Source organism: Natrix helvetica (assembly GCF_964273705.1).
Source record: "Natrix helvetica genome assembly, chromosome: 10".
In the NCBI taxonomy this organism is placed as follows: domain Eukaryota; kingdom Metazoa; phylum Chordata; class Lepidosauria; order Squamata; family Natricidae; genus Natrix; species Natrix helvetica.
The window spans coordinates 934113-952939 of record NC_138561.1 but is presented as its reverse complement, the minus strand read 5'-3'; the positions used below and the strand labels follow the sequence as shown (position 1 = coordinate 952939).

General features: G+C 50.0%; 1 protein-coding gene across 4 annotated transcripts in view; it reads right to left on the bottom strand.

The window, feature by feature from the left end:
- MTSS2 (MTSS I-BAR domain containing 2) overlaps positions 1 to 18827 on the bottom strand; it is a 60121-nt gene that overhangs the window by 8745 nt on the left and 32549 nt on the right. For all 4 annotated transcript variants that reach the window (XM_081963634.1, XM_081963635.1, XM_081963637.1 and 1 more), the window contains exons 5-9: positions 16411 to 16502; positions 16107 to 16181; positions 6568 to 6725; positions 4270 to 4377; positions 704 to 801 (exon numbers count right to left, since the gene is read on the bottom strand). In XM_081963634.1, the coding sequence (XP_081819760.1) occupies positions 704 to 801; positions 4270 to 4377; positions 6568 to 6725; positions 16107 to 16181; positions 16411 to 16502 (531 nt within the window). The remainder of the gene's footprint in view (positions 1 to 703; positions 802 to 4269; positions 4378 to 6567; positions 6726 to 16106; positions 16182 to 16410; positions 16503 to 18827) is intronic.

Sequence of the window (18827 nt, the reverse complement as noted above, 5' to 3'; positions counted from 1 at the left end):
TAAAGATTGGAGCAGAACTTTTCCCAGCTACTTCCAGTTGACAGATGTTACTCCACCATCAAAGACAAAAGGCTCCATGCTTTGCTTGACCTGAAGGAGAACTGCCATGGCTCGAGGTCATTCGTTCTGTCCGTTTGGATGCCACCACTGGCCACAGCTGCTCAGCTCTGGCTCTCTTGGCTTTTATTCCATGGCAACCCAGTTTGGGAAGTATCTGGTATGTCACCCTGGCCTTCCCTAACACATTTACAACTGGGGTATCATTGATAAGATCTGCACCCACGAGGAGCAGTTATGCGCTCCTTATATTCCTGTTATATAGCAGTTATTGTCAACTCCTAACGTTGCCATAGTGAGAGAAGGAGCGGGAAGCGCACTCCACACACACTTTCGGCTAAGTTCGGATCTCAGATGACTGCAGCAGGCTTGGGAGGAGTGCATCTCATTGGGGGAATGTGGTTTATGACACAGACAGGTGAGGGAAGGAACAGGGTTAAAGTTCAGCTATAACTCAAACAAAGCTTAGCTCTGACTGCGAAAAGGTCTTACCTATAGTGCTCCTAATAAACGACTAGTTTTGTATTGAAACTTGGCTCGATACTCATGAATCAATTAGGGTATTTTTACAAAACCTGACAGCTATATTCCTGTTATGTGCCACTTAAGGGGAACAAGAGATTCCCAGTAGCTGAGTCAAACATACCTGCACATGCTGGATTTGCGGGATCCTGAACTGCTAGGGGAGGATGGAGGGGTTTGGTAAGACCAGCTGTAATCGGAGCCCTTCAGATCTTTGATCACCTGCAAGAAAAAGTCATTTTAGCCAGGTCCTTACAGCATTTCTGGCCCTTAAGAGATTTTGCCCTCCGAGCAGAGCTCCAGAGCTCTTCCCAAGATGAAGGGAGCAAAAGGACCACAAGATTTGACCAATCTCTGTTCACCCAGACCGCAGCCAGGATGCTGCCATGGAGGGCCACCCGCTGAGCTGTTTGTGCCACCAGGCCTTGCTTGAAGCAAAGGAGGAAGCATTAAAGGGATCTCGGCCCATTGGTTCGCAAAGAGCGCCAGGCAGCCACCTAAAGGAAGACTCGGATTAGAGTCATTTCGCTTTGCGGAAGGGAGCCCCCTCCCCCCCCCCCCCGGCAAAAGGGCCACTTGGCCTGGCTCTAAAACTTGTTCCTGTTCTGGTAATAAGGGCGAGGGTTCTGCCTATCTGACCTGGGTGAGAAGTTCCTCTGGCTCTGATAATCTGGCTCAGCCACCCTATAAAAGGATCTGCGGTAATACGGGGGCGGATGGGTCTCCAACCGTTTGGCATTGGAAGGCAACACTTTCTTCTTGTCCTTATTCTGTATCAGGATTGGACCCAGGTCCTCCCCAAACAAGGAGGAGCCCAAGTAAGGCACTGCCGCCAGATTCCATTTGTTCTTATTGTCCACCTGCCAATTGTGCAACCAAAGGAGGCGCCTGGATGTTAGAGAGGTGGACAGGGCTCGAGACGCATACTTGACGGAGTCAAGCAGAGTAGCGTCTGCGGAGAACTGGGTTGCGAACATGATTTTAGAAATATCCTGTAGGAGGCATTCGTCAAACGCCGGGATACGATCCCATAACTGGCGCAATCATAAGACCGTGGCGCGGTTAAAATAGGACGCCGCAGCTGCTGACTTAATAGCCCACGTAGAGGCTTGGAAATTCTTACGTAAGGTAAGCTCTGCCCGCCGATCCTCAGGTTTAAGCTTATCACCAGCGTCACCCAACACTATGGTTGAGGATGTTGCCAAGGCCACCACAGGTGCATCCACAGTGGGCACCTGAAGAGCCTGTGCAAAGGCCTGATCTATATTATAGAAGCAATGGTCATTACTCTCTGGATTGGGGAACACTGAAGGCCACGCTCACTGCTTCTTCCCAACCTCCAGAAACAGCGCAGGCGCCGGGACCTCTTCCTTATTGGAAGACATAGCAGAAAATATGGCCTGATCCGTGTCCCGAGGCTTCGGAGTCCCCGGAGTGCCCCCCCCCAATTTAGTGGTAGCCCTAGCCTTATGCAGGATCATTTTGTAATGCAAAGGAGCAAACTAGCCCGGAAAGGCCAGGGGTTCAGGAGGAAGAGCTTCCTCATCCTCAGAGAAATCCACCTCACGCTGGGCCTCCTCCCCCATGACAGACCCTTCGTTGACCACGGAGGGGGAATGTGGCCTGGGAGCCTCCCGGGAAGAAGCCCTATCGCTAGAGCGCCTGACCTGAGACCTCTCACGAGGTTCTCTGTGGCCTTGAGAATGGACCCCTTGTTGGCCCAGACTTGTGGCGATGCCCTGAGAAATGGCAGAGGCAATAAGCCTCCTGATGCTCTCTGGGAGAAGATCCAGATCTTCCAGGTCCTCATCAGTGGGCTCAAGATGGCTGCCGCCATCCGGAACTTCGCTGTATGATTGCAGCCGCCTCCTGGTTGCGCGGAGCTTGTCAAGCCCGCCCTTGCCAGAGCAGCCTCTCTTGACGAGCTGCGAATTGGAGCCTGCCACCTCTGAATTCACAGGGACCAGGCAGCGCTCTGTGTGGCAATCGGGGGAGAAGAAAAACGCTGATCCAGCTCTCTACCCCCTCCAGTTGACAATGGAAAAATGACCCCTTTAACAGCCAGCAGCTCAGGCAATTTAGAATTTAAAATATCCAATTATTCCAATCTCAAACAAAGTTTGCTTTAGTTGCTCAAGCAGGAGGCTAAAACACAGCCTGCTTGGAGTAAAGACTGAAGGAAAATGGGGAGCCAAGGGAAGGAGGAAGCGTGGTGAAGAAATTCGTTCAGTCTCTGGACCAATCAGGCTGTGTTGATATCCCATACGTAGCCTCTCCCACATCACACACTGGAAAACGTGGCGGTACCCTCTCCCGTGCAGTGACAATTGACATTAAGGTCAACTGCAGAACCGCCAAGGCAAGCTCTGCATTTGGCAGATGACTGACCAACGTGTGGGACCGCTGTGGAATAAGCCTTGCTGCAAAGCTGAAAGCCTACCGAGCAGTAGTGCTAACCCTAGGCAACTGAACCACTTCCACATGACCTGCCTCCCTAGAATACTGAGGATCTGGTGGCAGGACAAGGTGCCAGGCACAGAGGTCCTCTCCAGAGCAGGCCTGCCATCCCTTCAAACCCTGCTGAGGAAAGCCCAGACACACTGGGAAGGCCATGTTGCCAAGATGCCAGACCATCGCCATAGAGGACCAAACAGCTCCTCTACGGTGAGCTGTCTCAAGAAAAGCGATCGCACAGGGGACAAAGGAAGAGATAGAAAGAGACATTGAAAGCCTCCTTCAAGTCCCTGGATATTGACACCCCCTCCTGGGAAACCCTGGCACAAGGTCGATCGACATGTTGCATGCTGACCCACCAAGGCTGCCCGACATGTGGCAGAACATTTCATGCCCACATAGGCCTTAACAGCCACCTGCGGACACACCGTGGGCAGCCCACAACCTGTTAGATGTCAACGTCCTTTTCAAACACGATGGAAGGACATCAGTCAATGTTCAACCAGGTGGCTGAGAAATGGTGCCCACCTTCCTGTCCCAGCTCTGCATTCTTCTGGAGCGACCAGCGGGATGGCAAGGGCTTCCCGCTGGGTGGAAATGCTTCGTTTCGATTCCTCCGAGCCTCCCTCTCCCCCCCAGCCCTCCCCCCGTTACTGATGTCAGGCTGTCAGCTTAGCAGAATGGCAGCCATTGCAAGTTCTTTTTTTATTAAAGGAACAAAATGACCAGAGAAAGCTGTTTTTTTTCCACTATTTGTGAAAAAGAGCTCAGAGCTTCTGAATTAGCAGCCTAAGTGCCCTAATAAGATAAGGACCGCCTGAGGATGCCCCCACAGAAAGCTACGACTGAATGGATGTCGTCGTAGGTCAGAGGAAGGAGCAGTTCAAGGCTTTTGGGCCCTGGTTGGCCTTCACTTCATACAACCAGGCTCCCCTTGAAGGAAGCCAGGCAACCAGAGAAGCAACAAGGGGAAAAGGCAACCGACTCCTCAGCATCTTGAGAACTTTTGTCAGGAGGAGGGAGAGACCCCCGGCTGCATTTGAAGTGCTTGAAGCAGAGCGCAGAGCATGGCATACATGGAGCTTTAAGTCCCGGATTCTGATGAAAAGCAGTCGAATTGGAGCGGTGCCCCCCCCCCCCCCAGTGCCCTGGATGCTGCAAAGCCCTGCCCTGAGAGGGAGGGAGAGGCTGCCTCAGGGGAACATGGACCGCCATGTGGCCTTTGTGCTTCTCTACCTGCTCACTGGCGGTTGGCAGTCTGTGTGGCTCTGCTGTCAGCAGCATTAGGTCATCGATGATGCCCTGGAGGTGGGTGATCTCTCCCAGCATGGTGATCTCTCCGTTCTGCAAAAGGGAGAAGGAAAGGATGGATCCTTGGCCGTGTGGGCAAAAGGACCCCAAATCAGGAGAGAACCAGCCCCCCCCCCCACTAGAGCTTGCTCTTCACCTGTGGAAGACCGGGAGGAAGGGTCAAGGACCACACCTTCTAGGCCAGGAAAGGTCACAGTCCCTGAGGCCGCATCACTCAGTGTGCCTGCTTCAGCTTCCAAACCCACAGAGAGGTGGGCAAAAGGAAGCCTCCTTTCGGCAGAGGCAACGCTGGGTGTCAACTGGGCTCAAGGACGTTTCCCTTCGGCCTCTCATCTGATCTGGAGGCTTCCCAGCTTCCTCTTTGCTCTCGATCTCCACTGAGCATCCGAGTTCTGCTGCTACATTTCAGCTGGTCCTCCCCAGGCCCTGCAGCGCTACCGACTGTGTAGAAGCCACAAAGCCACAAATCTCCCACTTGTGGTTTTGTGTCATTTCAGAAATCAGAAATGTAACTCAGGTTAATCCACGTGAAACCTGCTGGGATTATAGTTACATTACTGAAATTGAATTAAAAAATCATCAGTCCAGGCAAGCTCTCTTCCCTTTAGTCCAAAGAAAAAAGTTAAAAAAATCAGAATTAGGAGGCAGTAAACAAGAAGAGCCACTTGGGAGTTTGCCTATGCGATCTTATGGAGAACCACAAACACTTCAAATGTTCCTCCTCACATTCAAACTTTCAAAAAAGCTTAATGAAAAATGGGGTTGGCACCAAATGTGGCAACAGGTGCCAATATTGTTCCCATGAGAGAGTTGCCAAAGCGGAGACGCCCCTCCCCCGTCTGCTTGGGCCAAGCAAAGCATCAGCTGGGAGAAGAGCCACAAGCCACATTCTCTACGAGTGAGGGAACGTTTTTAGCATCCTTCCTTGGTGGCCTTCTGGATTTTTAAGATTTCCCTTCCTCCTGAAATACCTCTCTTCCTCTCTGGGATGGGGAGGGTCAGCCCAATCCTGTGACTTGCTAACCCCAAAGCTTTGTGCCCGGAGACCCAACCCCGAGGGGCCATCAGACACCTCCTGGGAGACTGGACGCATTTATGGAGGAGGAGGAGGGCTCTACCAAAGGAGGGAGGGAGGGAGGGAGGGAGGGAGGGGGGCAGCTGGTCTCCACAGCGATGCAAGAACAACAGTGGGAGGGAGGCAGTCTTGGGTCTCGTTGACTGGCATGGTCAGAGGATGATGGGGAAAGGATAGAGAACCGCAGCCACATCAGCACGGCCTCGGGGCTACACAGACGTGCCGGTTCGTTTTTAATCTGGACCGGGAGGGGGGAGGGGTGGGGGGGCTGCTGCTACAACCACACCTGAGTTTCCATGTGGAGAAGGGAACTGCAGAGGAACACAAGGATCTGGGTTGCTCACACACAACACGCTCGCTCGTGCAACCCCCTCCCCCTTGTGGGCCCAGCCTTTTGCCCTGGAAACCCCACTTGGGAAGAAGGGGGGGGGGCGAGGAAGCGGGCGTGTCTTTTCTGGCCTCTCTGCAGCTCCCAGGATGGCTGGCTGGGTGGAGCTTCAGAAGACTAATTACACATTGAGGGCAATGGAGGGGGGGGGGGGAAGGCCCTAAACCTGGCAGCTTTTAACTTGCACAGCATCTTCCAGACAAGAAAAAATATTTATTCCAATATTCATGAGGAAGAAGAATCAGACAAAAGAGTCAAGGAAAAAGCGGCATCAATTCTTAATTGGAATGTTCAATAAACATCCTACTTTGTCTCCAATTCTGCATCGCCTCAGGTGAACCAAGGGCCAGTCTAGGAAAGCCACCTCGACTCCCACCAAGAGAGAAAGTCCCTCCCTGCTCTGGGTTGGGCGGAGGTGACACCTGGTATCCAAACACCCAAGAGGGTACCTTCCTCTTCATCACATCCAGATTCTGGATGCAAAGGCTGGCGAGATGCATCGTCCTCTCCAGCATTGCTGGGAGCAGCTCAACGTGATGCCCTGGACATACATTGTCTTTCTTGCACATGTTCCACTCCACTTGCCTGAAAGCAGGACACCGGACTAACCGGAGGTCAGACTTGAACTGAGAGCAGCGTTATTATTGGGCAAGGAGAGCCACCTGTTTTTTCCCATGCTTAAAAATCAAGAAAGGGTGGGGAACCCCTTGGACGGTCGCCCTAGAAGAGCTGCGCCCAACCATGGAAACAAGGCACGTACCACCACCGGCTGCAGGTATGCGATGAAGGTGCAGAACCTCCCCCGTTCCTCCACCAGGGCCTTGCGGACTGCCTGCTTCTCCGTCTCCTCCAGCAGGAGGTACAGGTCGTTCACATCCTGCAGGGCATTGTCCAGCTGAGGCTGCAGGTCCCCCCTGCCTGAAAACAACAGCAGACAAGACCATCATGGCTTCTTTACCCAGAGCCTGGGCCAAGGCTCTCCTCGGGCGAGGGCTGGCTTTCCGCAGGTGACAGGCTGGGGCAAAACCTGCCGCACACTAAATCAGACAAACTACCAGAGGCTTCCTTTTGCAGCTGAAGGTGTCTCTGGGATTAAATGATTGGGAGTCGAACGGCATATGATTACTGTTAATAACAACAAGCATATAGACAGGAGGCAAGATCAGAGTGGGACATGAAATGTATGAAGTGCACATGGGAGAAGAAACAGGCATTTCTCAAGACCTAAACTCAACCCCTGTTCCATTGTTCACATGTAGAATTCAAATTTATTTAGCATTTGCTTATCTCTAAGGTATCATGCGGCATAATGCAGTACAATACATGGATAAGTTCTCAAGAACCATTCGTATAAGTTCCCAAATAGTTTACTAGCCCAATCTAAATCTAAATCTGGGAAAAGAAAACACAATACCTGAGTCCCATTGCATGCTAGGTCCTTCCAAAGAAACCATAATGGCTTAACAGGATGGCTTATTTCAGAGAACACCCTAAGAAAATTGCTTGTTGGTCAAACCATTGGCTTGTAAAAAAACGCCAACATACAAAACCTTACGGGAAATCTGGCCTGCCCCAGTCCTCAGAGCAGCACCATAGGTGGCATCTGCTGGTTGTAAAGTTATGACTATATTTCAAGAGGGGGGGGTGGGAGGAAAAAGAAAGCTCCATTCATCCTTTCACTGACTGGCGCCTGCTGGCACTCACTAAAATGTTGCCCAGTACGGGTGTAGGTATGCTGGTCTTGTTGTATTCGGGTCTTTTCCCATGTAAGATTGAGATTGTCTTGGCAACATTACAGCGAGGTCTCACTCGCCCTCTTCAGGCTGTGTTTTGGGCTTAAAGTGTGATCGGAGCTGCCGTCTTTCTATAAATCTTGGTGGATGGGTGTGGAGTGCTGGCTTTGTTTTAGTAAGTGGAATGATTGGTTGTGTGGTTGTATCATGATTGGTAGATTGGTGCTGATTGATGCTGGCTGTGAGTCCGTTGTTGTTTTGTGTTGTAACGGCCTGGGTGGTGGGTGGGGCTGACTAGGGCTGGTTTCCAGATGTCTGGTAGGTGGGAGGTATCGTCACGTTTATTCATGTTGTGGGGTTTTTTCTCTATTTTGATAGCTTCCATAATTATTCTCTTGTTGAAGTGTTCTGTTTTGGAGATTTACCTTGTTCCTTCAAAATTAATTTCATGTCCTGTAGCTTTAAGGTACTGGAAAAGGGAGGAAGTTTTTTTCTTTTTTTCTTACTGCGTTCTACAAAATCTGCAAACAACCCAATGGCTCCCTAGGGCACACCATCTACCAGAAAAAAACACACACCAACCGCTACTTAAACGCACAATACAGATCAACTCTGTAGCCAAGTCCCTCATCTCCAGAACCAAATGCCTAGCCAACAAAGACCACCTGAAAACTGAATTACACACTCTCACAAACATATTAATCTCAACGGATTCCAAAGAAAAACAATTACCAACCTAATCCAGAGGGAGACTCCCCCCCAAAACCAAAACACAGAACAGGGCAACGGCATCGCCCTCCTCCCTTACATCAAAGGCACCACAGATAAAATCAGCAAAATTCTCCACAAGCACAATATCAAGACAGCCTTCAACACTGACCAAAAAATAGCCAATATCTTAAGAAACCCCAAAGACAAAAGCCAGCTAGAAAACCAAGGAGTCTATGAAATACCATGCAAAATCTGCCCTGCAACATACATAGGATAAACGAACAGGAGAATAAATGCATGCATCGCAGAACACAAGAATGCAGTAAGAAAAAAAGAAAAAAACTTTCTCCCTTTTCCAGCACCTTAAAGCTACAGGACATGAAATTAATTTTGAAGGAACCAGGTTAATCTCCAAAACTGAACTCTTCAACAAGAGAATTATGGAAGCTATCAAAATAGAGAAACACCCCCACAACATGAATAAATGCGACGATACCTCTCGCCTACCAGACATCTGGAAACCAGCCCTAGTCAACAAACGAGCCCCACACGCCGTTACAACACGAAACAACAATAGTCAGTACGAATCAACCAATCATGATACAACCACACAACCAATCATTCCACTTACTGAAACAAAGCCAGCACTCCACACATACCCCACCAAGATTTATAGGAAGATGGCAGCTCCAATCACACTTTAAGCCCAAAACACAGCCTGAAGATGGCGAGTGAGACCTCGCTGAAACGTTGCCAAGACAATCTCAATCTTACACGGGAAAAAACCCATATAAAACAAGACCAGCATATATACACACATACAAACATACATACATACATACATACATACATACATATACACTATATTGCCAAAAGTATTCGCTCACACATCCAAATAATCAGAATCAGGTGTTCCAATCACTTCCATGGCCACAGGGGTATAAAATCAAGTACCTAGGCATGCAGACTGTTTTTACACACATTTGTGAAAGAAGCGGTCGCTTTCAGGAGCTCAGTGAATTCCAGCGTGGAACTGTGATAAGATGCCACCTGTGCAACAAATCCAGTCGTGAAATTTTCTCGCTCCTAAATATTCCACAGTCAACTGTCAACTGTTTTCTAAGAACGTGGAAGTGTTTGGGAACGACAGCAACTCAGCCACGAAGTGGTAGGCCACGTAAACTTGTCCAACATCAGTGTGTGACCTCACAAATACGCTTCTGGAAGAATGGTCAAAGATTCCCATAAACACACTCCTAAACCTTGTGGAGAGCCTTCCCAGAAGAGCTGAAGCTGTTATAGCTGCAAAGGGTGGACCGACCTCATATTGAACCCTATGGATTAGGAATGGGATGTCACTTACAGTGAGTTCATATGCAGGTAAAGGCAGGTGAGTGAATACTTTTGGCAATAGAGTGCATATATATATATATATGTTTTCGTAGATTTTCACGGGTGTAGGTATGCTGGTCTTGTTGTATTCGGGTCTTTTCCCGTGTAAGATTGAGTGTCTTGGCAACATTTTGGTGAGGTATCACTCGCCATCCTCAGGCTGGTGTTTTGGGCTTAAAATGTGGCCAGAGCTGCCGTCTTTCTAGAAACAAGACCAGCATACACACATACACACACACACACACACACAAAATTTTGTATTTATTTACAGTATTTGTTTGTTTTGTTTATGTAGTTTATGGAGGTGGTGACCCTTTGAGAGCTGTATGCAATGACATTTCATTTTAATATATGCCGATTCAAAGTGACAATAAAGTTATTCTAATATACATGCATTTTCTATTTAGATATAAATAAAGGGGGCAAATTAATGAGAACACCATCTGAAAAAAGCAGACCTCCAAATGCCTTGGAGTGGATTCCTAGGCAAACCAATTCCCAAAGGAGGGGGCAGCACAGAGGTGGTTTTCTGCCGGGTTGGCCCGGATTGGTCAAACCAGTAGTGGCTGTGGAGGAGGCTCTGCCCACCCGCCCAGACGATTCTGCGCATGTGCAGAAGTATTGCACACATGTGCGAGCATGCGGAGCGCACAAGCAAACTGAAGGTAAAAAAATTGGAAAGCCACACTGAGGCAGCATTTCCATATCAGGTGGGCAGAAAGTGTCTGAGGCAAAATAGGAGCAGGGCTAGAAGGTCTTAAGGGAGCCTTTTCCTCTTCTAAGCTCCATCCTTTGGGCTGAGGCTGGAACGATTCTGTGGAAGGCCTCCTTACTTCCATCGGCTTCTCGAGCAGTTTGGCTGCTTTGAGCCCCCAAGACGGACGTGGCCTCCTTGATGGGAATCCATTGGGCCCCTTCCTCAGGAAGGGGGTCCTGTCACCCGCCCACGGAAGAATGAGCAGCAGGCCAGAGAGACTGGCTGACCGGAGGTTTTCGGCTCCCTCTTACTTCATCCCAGGGAGGCCAGATAAAAGGGTAGCACCCCAAAATGCAGAAGAGCTTCCCCATTCATCGGCTCTTTGTCACGTTCCCCAGGAAGAGCCTCTCCTCCCCTCCTGTGCTCAGGGAGAATATAGCACTGTGGGGCCCAACTGCCCCACGGCCTCTTTTGCAGAATCACAGTGTGTGTGTGTGTGTGTGTGTGTGTGTGTGTGCGTAAGCAGCAGGTGCTCCCCTTCAAACAAGCTTCTCACCACAACAGCTAACAGCCAGCAGCCACATGCATGGAAGGGGGGGGGAGGAAGCCACCCCCAAAAGAGAAATCAGGGAAGTCCGGAAATAGCCAAGCAGAGCCGAGAAACCAGCCAAAGATTTGGGGAGCGAAGGCTGAGATCCTGATGTCCTGCTTGGCAGCAAAAATACTGATGTCAACAAACAGGCAATTTCACGCAGAAATAACTTCCTCAGCCAACTCAGAGATGGAAGTCAGCTGATTTGTTTCGCCCTTTCAAAAAAGGTGAAAGTGCCCTTTTGGAAATGGGGATCCGAGCACATTCCACGGCTTGGCCCATTCTGAGACTCTTGGGCCTCACAGAGGTGCTTCTGCCTCTGGGATCAGAGGGTGGATCTCAGCATTGGTGCCCCTGCTCATCTCCCCAGAGAGGAGAGCCGGACCAGACAGCATCAGCAGGAGGAGGAAGAGGGGGAGGAGGAGGAGGAGGAGGAGGAGGAGGAGGAGGAGGAGGGGGAGGAGGAGGAGGAGGAAAGGGCTGGTGAGGATTGGGCACAGGCCCGAAATGAAACCCAGCCTGGATCCTTTTAGTATATGTTCCTTAAGATTCATAGAGGAGAACCTACTTTTCTATTACACTGACTGTCTAGAGCCACCATGGGGGTCCTTGAGGCCCCTCTCAGAGCTGGCTGAGTCTAACTGCAGAAAAGATTCCCAGGCCAGGCCCCCACCTGCCTTCCTCTTTGAGAAGGAACCGGCCTCTTGCAGGAATGCCAAGGCTCTCCCTGGGCTGCAATGCAGAGGCCACAGTCGGTTGGCAAGGCAGGCAACGCTTCTCCCCAAGGAAGACCATCAACACAAGCCGGCAACAATGACAAGCAGAGACAGACGATCTCCAAGGGGGGAAAACCAGCCTGACGAGGGAAAGTGGAGGCCTGAAGAGCGGAGAGCCTGGAGCTGGCCCTCCAGAAGACCAAAAAAAAATTGTAGTACAGGCAGTCCCTGACTTACAACCATTCGTTTAGTGACCTCTGAAGTTATAACAGCACTGAAAGAAGTGACTACAACCACTTTTCACAACCATTGCAGCAACCCCACAATCACATGATCAAAATCAAGTGGAACCTGTGGCACGCAGAGAACTCTTTGTGGGCATGCGATGCGTCACCCCAGCACAGTTGCACTGCGCCTGTGCAGCACGCACCCACCAGCTAGGTTTTGGGTCTCTGCTGCACATGCGCGGAGGGCGGGGCGCATGTGGGAGACCCCTGTGCATGAGTGGGGTGTGGTGGGCACGTAGGGGTCGTCCACACATTGCATTATAGATGCACGCGTGCATGCTTTCGTGCGTGTGTGCTTTCAACACTCGGCAACAAAAAGCTTAGCCATCACTGCTCTGTCATGTTTAGCTACAGGAAACAGGCTAATGGAACGGGATTCCACAGGACCGAGCTTAGGAAACAGATTCAGAAAGCTGGATACCCAGTTTGGGCAGTAATACCTTGTGAAAAGGTTTCAATTGAGTCCCACCTGAACTGACTACATACTGAAAGCGGTTTTCCTTGGAACGCTGGGAGGTAAACGGAAATGAGGGGGCCGAAAACCCACAGTGCTGAGACACTATTAAAATCGATCCCAGCTGAAGCAGAAAGCAGTGGAAAAGAAGCCACCCAACACTGGGAAACGTAGAGAGAGAGAGCCGGTCCATGAAACCATGGAGAATCAGAGCCAACTGAACAGAAAGCATCATTGCAAACTGGATAGGGAGCAGCAGCATGATATGGTTGCCAAACCACAGGAGGTTTTGGATCTCTCACACCAGGATTCAGAGAAACTGGGACAGGTTCAGAGAAGTGCAGCTGGGAAGATTGGGAACGAGAAACAAATTCTCTGGAAGAGACACTGAAGGATTTGAGCGTGTTCGGATCTGCACAAACAGAAGTCTAAGAGGAATCAAGATGAAGTAGACGGTTCAAAGTTGTTTTTATATCATTCCAGAGTGCAGCACATAAAGCAATGCATTTAAGTTACCAGAGAGACAGATTTCAACTGCACGTTAACAAAAGCTTCCTGCTGGTTGGGTGTTGGGGGAGCCAAGGGCCAAAGCCAGAGTGGGCCCTTCTTTGCTGAAAGGAAATGTCAAGGTCATTTGGGGATGTCAGCCTGGTCATCGCTTTCCTTCAAGCTTACTGCCAGCTGATATGGAAATGGGGAGGGGGGGGAGCAATGGGCATTTGGGAGGGGAAGCGTGCAAGTGGTGTGAGAGTGGATGGGGTGGTTTGGCCTCAAGGCCACCTTGGGTTGCTTAACATCTTCAAGGCCAACCGTCTTGGGAACGGTATGCATGATGGCAGTGTGGAGCACGTGAGACTTTCCCAAAACAACTTCCTGGCCAATGATTGGACTCTGTCTGCTTAACTTGACCAATGTGGGGGGGGGGGGCGCCTCTGGGGTTAATTTGTCTTTTTCACGCCTATTTGCTTCAGACCTTGCCTGACTTTTGCTGCATTCAGTTTGTTCTTAGTAAAGGTACCTTTTCTCTGAATCTATGGAGTCAAGGATTTCCTTTCTAAAACATATGAAGAACGGTTGCAGGAACTGGGCATGTCTAGTTTAATGAAAAGAAGGACGAGGGGAGACGTGATAGCAGCCTTCCAATATCTCAGCGGCTGCCCCAAAGAAGAGGGAGTCCAGCTATTCTCCAAGGCACCTGAGGGTAGAACAAGAAGCAATGGGTGGAAACTAATCAAGGGGAGAAGCAACTTAGAACTAAGGGAAATTTCCTGACTGGAGCAATTTGCCTCCAGAAGTTGTAAATGCTCCAACGCTGGAAGTTTCAAAGAAGATATTGGATATCCATTTGTCTATAGGGTATCCTGCCTAAGCAGAGGGTGGGACTAGAAGACCTCCAAGGTCCCTCCCTTCTCTTCTCTTAACAGATCAAAGGCAGCCCTGACAGTTGAACGCCTCCAAGGGGACAGAATCCTGTATGTCTCAACTCCAAGCCAGGGCAAAAGGTGAAGCAAACGACTATGATGAGGTGAATTGGCTAAGTACCACCTGGGCTGCCATGTACCCGATGAGCCCTAAACCTCTGTTAGGGCACTCAAGAAGTAGGCTTCGTGCAATTTCTCGTAAATAGGTGGCCTAGTGGTGGGGGCACCAGACTAGAAACCAGGAGACAGTGAGTTCTAGTCCCACCTTGGGCCCAAAGCCAGCAGGGTAATCTGGGGCCGGCCCCTCCCTCTCAGGCTCAGGCAGGATACGATGGCAAACCGCTTCGGAGAAGCCTTGCTAAGAAAACGGCTGCGACTTGTCCAGTCGGCCACCAGGAGAGATCGGCCATTAGCTGATTTGAGCACAAAAAACCCAAAGCAAAGCAAAACCTTCCCAATGAGAATGACAGAAGCAGGGCAGGAATATTGGGAATATTTGGCATCTCAAAAGATGACTCGTTTCAGTCTGCAGCCTTCAGCTGCAGCAACAGGAATGTATCTTCCAGACCAGAAGTCAAGGATCCATTTCATTCTGCTTTGGTTAGATCTACTTTCTGCAGCAAACCCAGCTCTTCAAGCACCACACTTCAAGAAGGATTTAGCAAGATTGGAGAAGGGCAAAGAGGGTGTCCACCAAATAAGAAGCCAGATCCTATGAAAAGAGCTTGAGAGGGGACAGGAGGACCCTCTTCAATGTCCTGAAAGGATGCCACCCATGTTCAAGACTGGTTCTATCTCATAACAAGAGGGCAAGACCCAGAATAACAGGTTCCAGTAACAAGGAGGCAGATTTCAAGTTTAAGTTCACAACATAAGTAGCCTTCTTGTGATGAATTATGGCAATACAGAAATGTCTTTATCTGCATATGTAAAAGCTTTTTACTTATTTTTACAAAAATAAAGGTTTACAAATTCCCAATAAAGACAAGTTGGACTGTGGAACCAATAATGACTCAGAGAACTGGCGGGCGCTTCTTCGCAGGCTAGAGATCCAGAGCTCAGGAAGTCTGGATTTCTGTGCTCAGTCTTGTGTCTGGCTTGATGGTTCCTTTGATCTATAGGCTCCTATGATGCTGCATTTAGGTCAGTGAAGTGAGTGTATTCAGGGGATTCGCCAAGAGAGCAGGAAAGAAGCCATTGATACAAGTGGGGCTCCTGAAGCACCTCTGCCTTCTTCACACAGCCACATACAGTATAAGATCTGAGCTACCCTAAATGAGGGTTTCGTCAGGCTTCCTGGGGAAGGCGAATGTTTCTCTCCAAAGGAGAACCAAGGTCCCTGGGCACCTCAAGGGATCCAGCTATGGTGGCCCCTCATTTGAGGTTTTCTTTCATTTCAGGCCCAGCTGGTGGGATGGTGAAGGGAGAGATCACAAAGCAAAGAAGGAGGGAGGGAGGGAGGGAAGGAGGGAGGGAGGAAGCTGGGTTGGCAACATTTGACTTACCAAGTAGCTCTACATAGGAATGTGGGAAGGAAAAAAGAGAAGACGAGAATGTGTGAAAGAAGGGCCGGTACCTACACAAACGCCCTCCCCTCCCCTTGCCCAAACCCCTTTGCCTCTTACAAAATAAAAGCCCCCACCCCCCAAGGCATTACTGCAACCTCCCCCTCCCCCCCTCAGCGCTTAGCTTTTTGGTCACATCTGGATGGAACATGAGATTCCCCTGAGCGAGGGGGGCCTTGCAGGAGTGCAGAGCGAAATTGGAGAATGCTCCAAATCCCCACCCTGAGCCCATTTCAGGTCCCAGACAGTCTTCAAAAGAAGGCTCCCCCCCCTCTGCAGAAAGTACCAGATGCAGAAGCTTCTGGAAACATCTGCTCTTTTCCACCCCAGTCCAGGGGAAGCCAGCGGACAGGCGCTCAGATGCCGCCTCCTCTCCTTGGCTTGCAGCCCTCCTGCCAGCTGGCTCTTGATAGCTTCCAATCCTCTGCTCCTTCCAGAGCGCCATGGCCAGGAAGGCCAATGATAAACACGGGGAAGAGGGAAGGTGGCTTCTAGGTGTTATCATTCTATATGTCAGCTGCCCCCCAGCCTTCCAGCTTTCAGGCCAACAGCAGCTGAATGCAAATTCCAATGAATGCTGCACTTTTCCAGTCCTGCGGGGACGTAGGTCCAGCTCTACCAGCCTGGCCGCTATCCCTGCACATCTCCTGTTCTATGGAGATGCCAAACGGCTTCTCTTCTTCACTTCCTCAATGCCACCCAATGTTCCTTCCACATCCTGAGATCCTCACCTTTGCGGGCTTTCTTCTGAAGTTTCAGTGTGTCGGAAGACTTCTTCTTTATCTCATGGCGGGCTCGTTTGTATTCTGAAGAGGCAGGAAAGAGGCCACTGTGAAGCTCCTGCGTCGGCTGCCTTCTCCCTTCTGTGGCCAAGGAGAGGCTCCCCACACCACAGCCACAGACTTTCCCAAGGGCAGAAGGCAAGCCCCGAGGGCCACAACTTTCCCCCATTTCCAGTCATCGCAAGCCCCCACACGCCCTGCCAGCCTCTTTTCCTGCGTGGCCCCAGCCCCTGGCTCCACAGGGCAGCCCTACCTTTTGCGTGGTCCTTGTCGAGCTGGTTGGCAGTCTTCTTCCAGTCTTCTATTCTCTCCTGCAGGGGGTTGATGAGGCTCTCCATGAGGGCGCTGCAGCCACAGAGAAAGGAAGAGGTGAGAGGCAGCCTCCTCTGGCCAGGGCTGAGAAGAGCAGCGGAGCAGCTACCCCTCCTCTTGAAGTAGCCCCAGGAGGTGGGGAAGGATAAGGAAGCTTCCACCTAATGAAAGTCACCTTTCTCTTTTTTTTGGCCCTACACAAAGTGGGCCTGGAAATGGGCTCCGTCTTGAACAGGGTGTCTGTGTGTGTGTGAGAGGGGGGGGAGAGAAGGGGGATGGAGAGAAGGGGGAGAGAGCAGAGGGAGGAAGAGACAGAGAGAGGGAGGAAAGGAAAGGGAAGGGTTCGGAATGGGTCCAGTGAAGGCTTTCTAGAGATCAGCCTGCATTTCTGATCCTGATGGCAGCAGAGGAGGGGCACTCATTGCCTGCCGACCTGCCAGTTGGGCTACTGAGCGGTCCACTGGATGTCGAGCCGGCCTCCCTCAGGGACCAAGAAAGAAACCACTTAACTCCATTTTGCAGAATTAAGAGCACTTTTACTGGTTATGAAAAGATAGCAGCTGAGCAAAGCAAGATCTGAGGCAAAAGCACGCGAAATCATACATATCAATATGTGACCAAACCCCCTCCCCCTGATAACCCTCATCCCACTGTCCAATCTGCAAATCCCTTAGGTGTCATGTGAGTTCCATCTTCAAGGAGCATCATCAGGTTGGTATGCAGGATGGTTGGCCTTGACCAACACCAAGCACTAATCTCCAGCACGTGCAGTAGACGGTGAGAACAAAACTCCCTTTTTACAATCTCTCTCTTCCCCTCCCAAATACCAAACCCCTCCTCCCCGTTTCAATGGCAGCCAAAAGCAAATAGCGAAACAGAGGCTGACATCCGGCCCTACTTCAGAAAAAGAAGTCATCCCTGCAAGAAAATAAAACAATAGAAAAGACAACATAAGACATGTATGATTCAAATATGATCAAGACTTATCTGGGTACTTAGCGGAGAACTTCTATAAGAGTCTAGAAGCTCTAACATGAGATTTATCAACCCATTCAGCCTGGGAGGGGGGAAAATGTTTCCAGGATACTAGATATTGAATTCGATTCCTATGTTGCCTGGAGTCCAAGATTTCCTTAACCTCAAAGTGTTGCTCTCCCTCAATAAGAAAAGGGGCAGGAGTTGCAAATTTGGCGAAGCTGGTCACTCCACTTGGAGAGGAACAAAATTTGCGGTTTTTCTCGAGGCAACTCAGGAATTGGTACAAAGTCCTGCCCAAACACAACTCTAAAAGGGGTCAAGCCGGTACTGCTGTGCGCAGAGTTGTTGTATGCCACCTCAGCATGTGTAACAGTTCAGCCCAGTTATCTTGCTGATAATTGGTGAAACACCGGAGGTACTGTTCCAAAACAGAATTAGTCCGTTCACAAGCCCCGTTAGTCTGAGGATGGTGGGTGGAGCTTAGCCCCTGGGCGGAGCCAATTAGCTCCAGAAACTCCTTTCAGAAGAGGGAGGTGAACTGGACCCCCCTATCCGAAATTATGCGTTCATGTACTCCATGTAACTGGTATACATGTGAAATGAACAACTTAGCCAACGACAGCTGATGGGATTTTGGAACAGGGTACAAAATGGACTTGTTTGGAAAACAGGTTGGTAATTACCCAAATCGCGGTATTTCCTAGACACTCTGGCAATTCGACAATGAAGTCCATCGATATCTCCTTCCATGGGGCCTCAGGATGGGCCACACCTTGGAGAAGGCCCTGGGGTTTTCCTGGTGGGCGCTTTGCGGCAGCACAAACGGGACAACTGGCTATGTAGGACTCAATGTCTTTTTCCAATGAAGGCCACCAAAATTGTCTCTTAACCAGATATAAAGTCTTTACAAATCCAAAATGGCCTGCCATTCTCAAATCATGGGCCTGTTGAAGAACAATAGTTTTCAGGTCAGCAGGAACATATAATTTAGCCCCTACCCAAGCCAGTCCATCTTTCATAGTGCATTCGTTTGAACGTTCCTTGAACCAGTCATCACACTCAAGGCCCACATGTTTGCACATGAGGTCCGTCGTGACCTCTAATTTTGAAATGCCTTGGCTTCTAGTAATCACCGGGGCAGCTAGACTTTTTGTTGGGATAACTGGGTGAACCACGCTCAGTTTAGAGCTGTTGTATTGGAGAAGCCATCAGCCATGAAGCTCTCCCCCCACCCCCGGGATGTACTTGAGGGTAAAGTTGAAATGGTTGAAATGTTGCGCCCAATGCACCTGTTTAGGAGATAGCATACTAGGGTCTTCAATGCTTCCAAAGTTTTATGAGAGTACTTATGGGAGTACTCTGAATTGAAAACACCCGAGT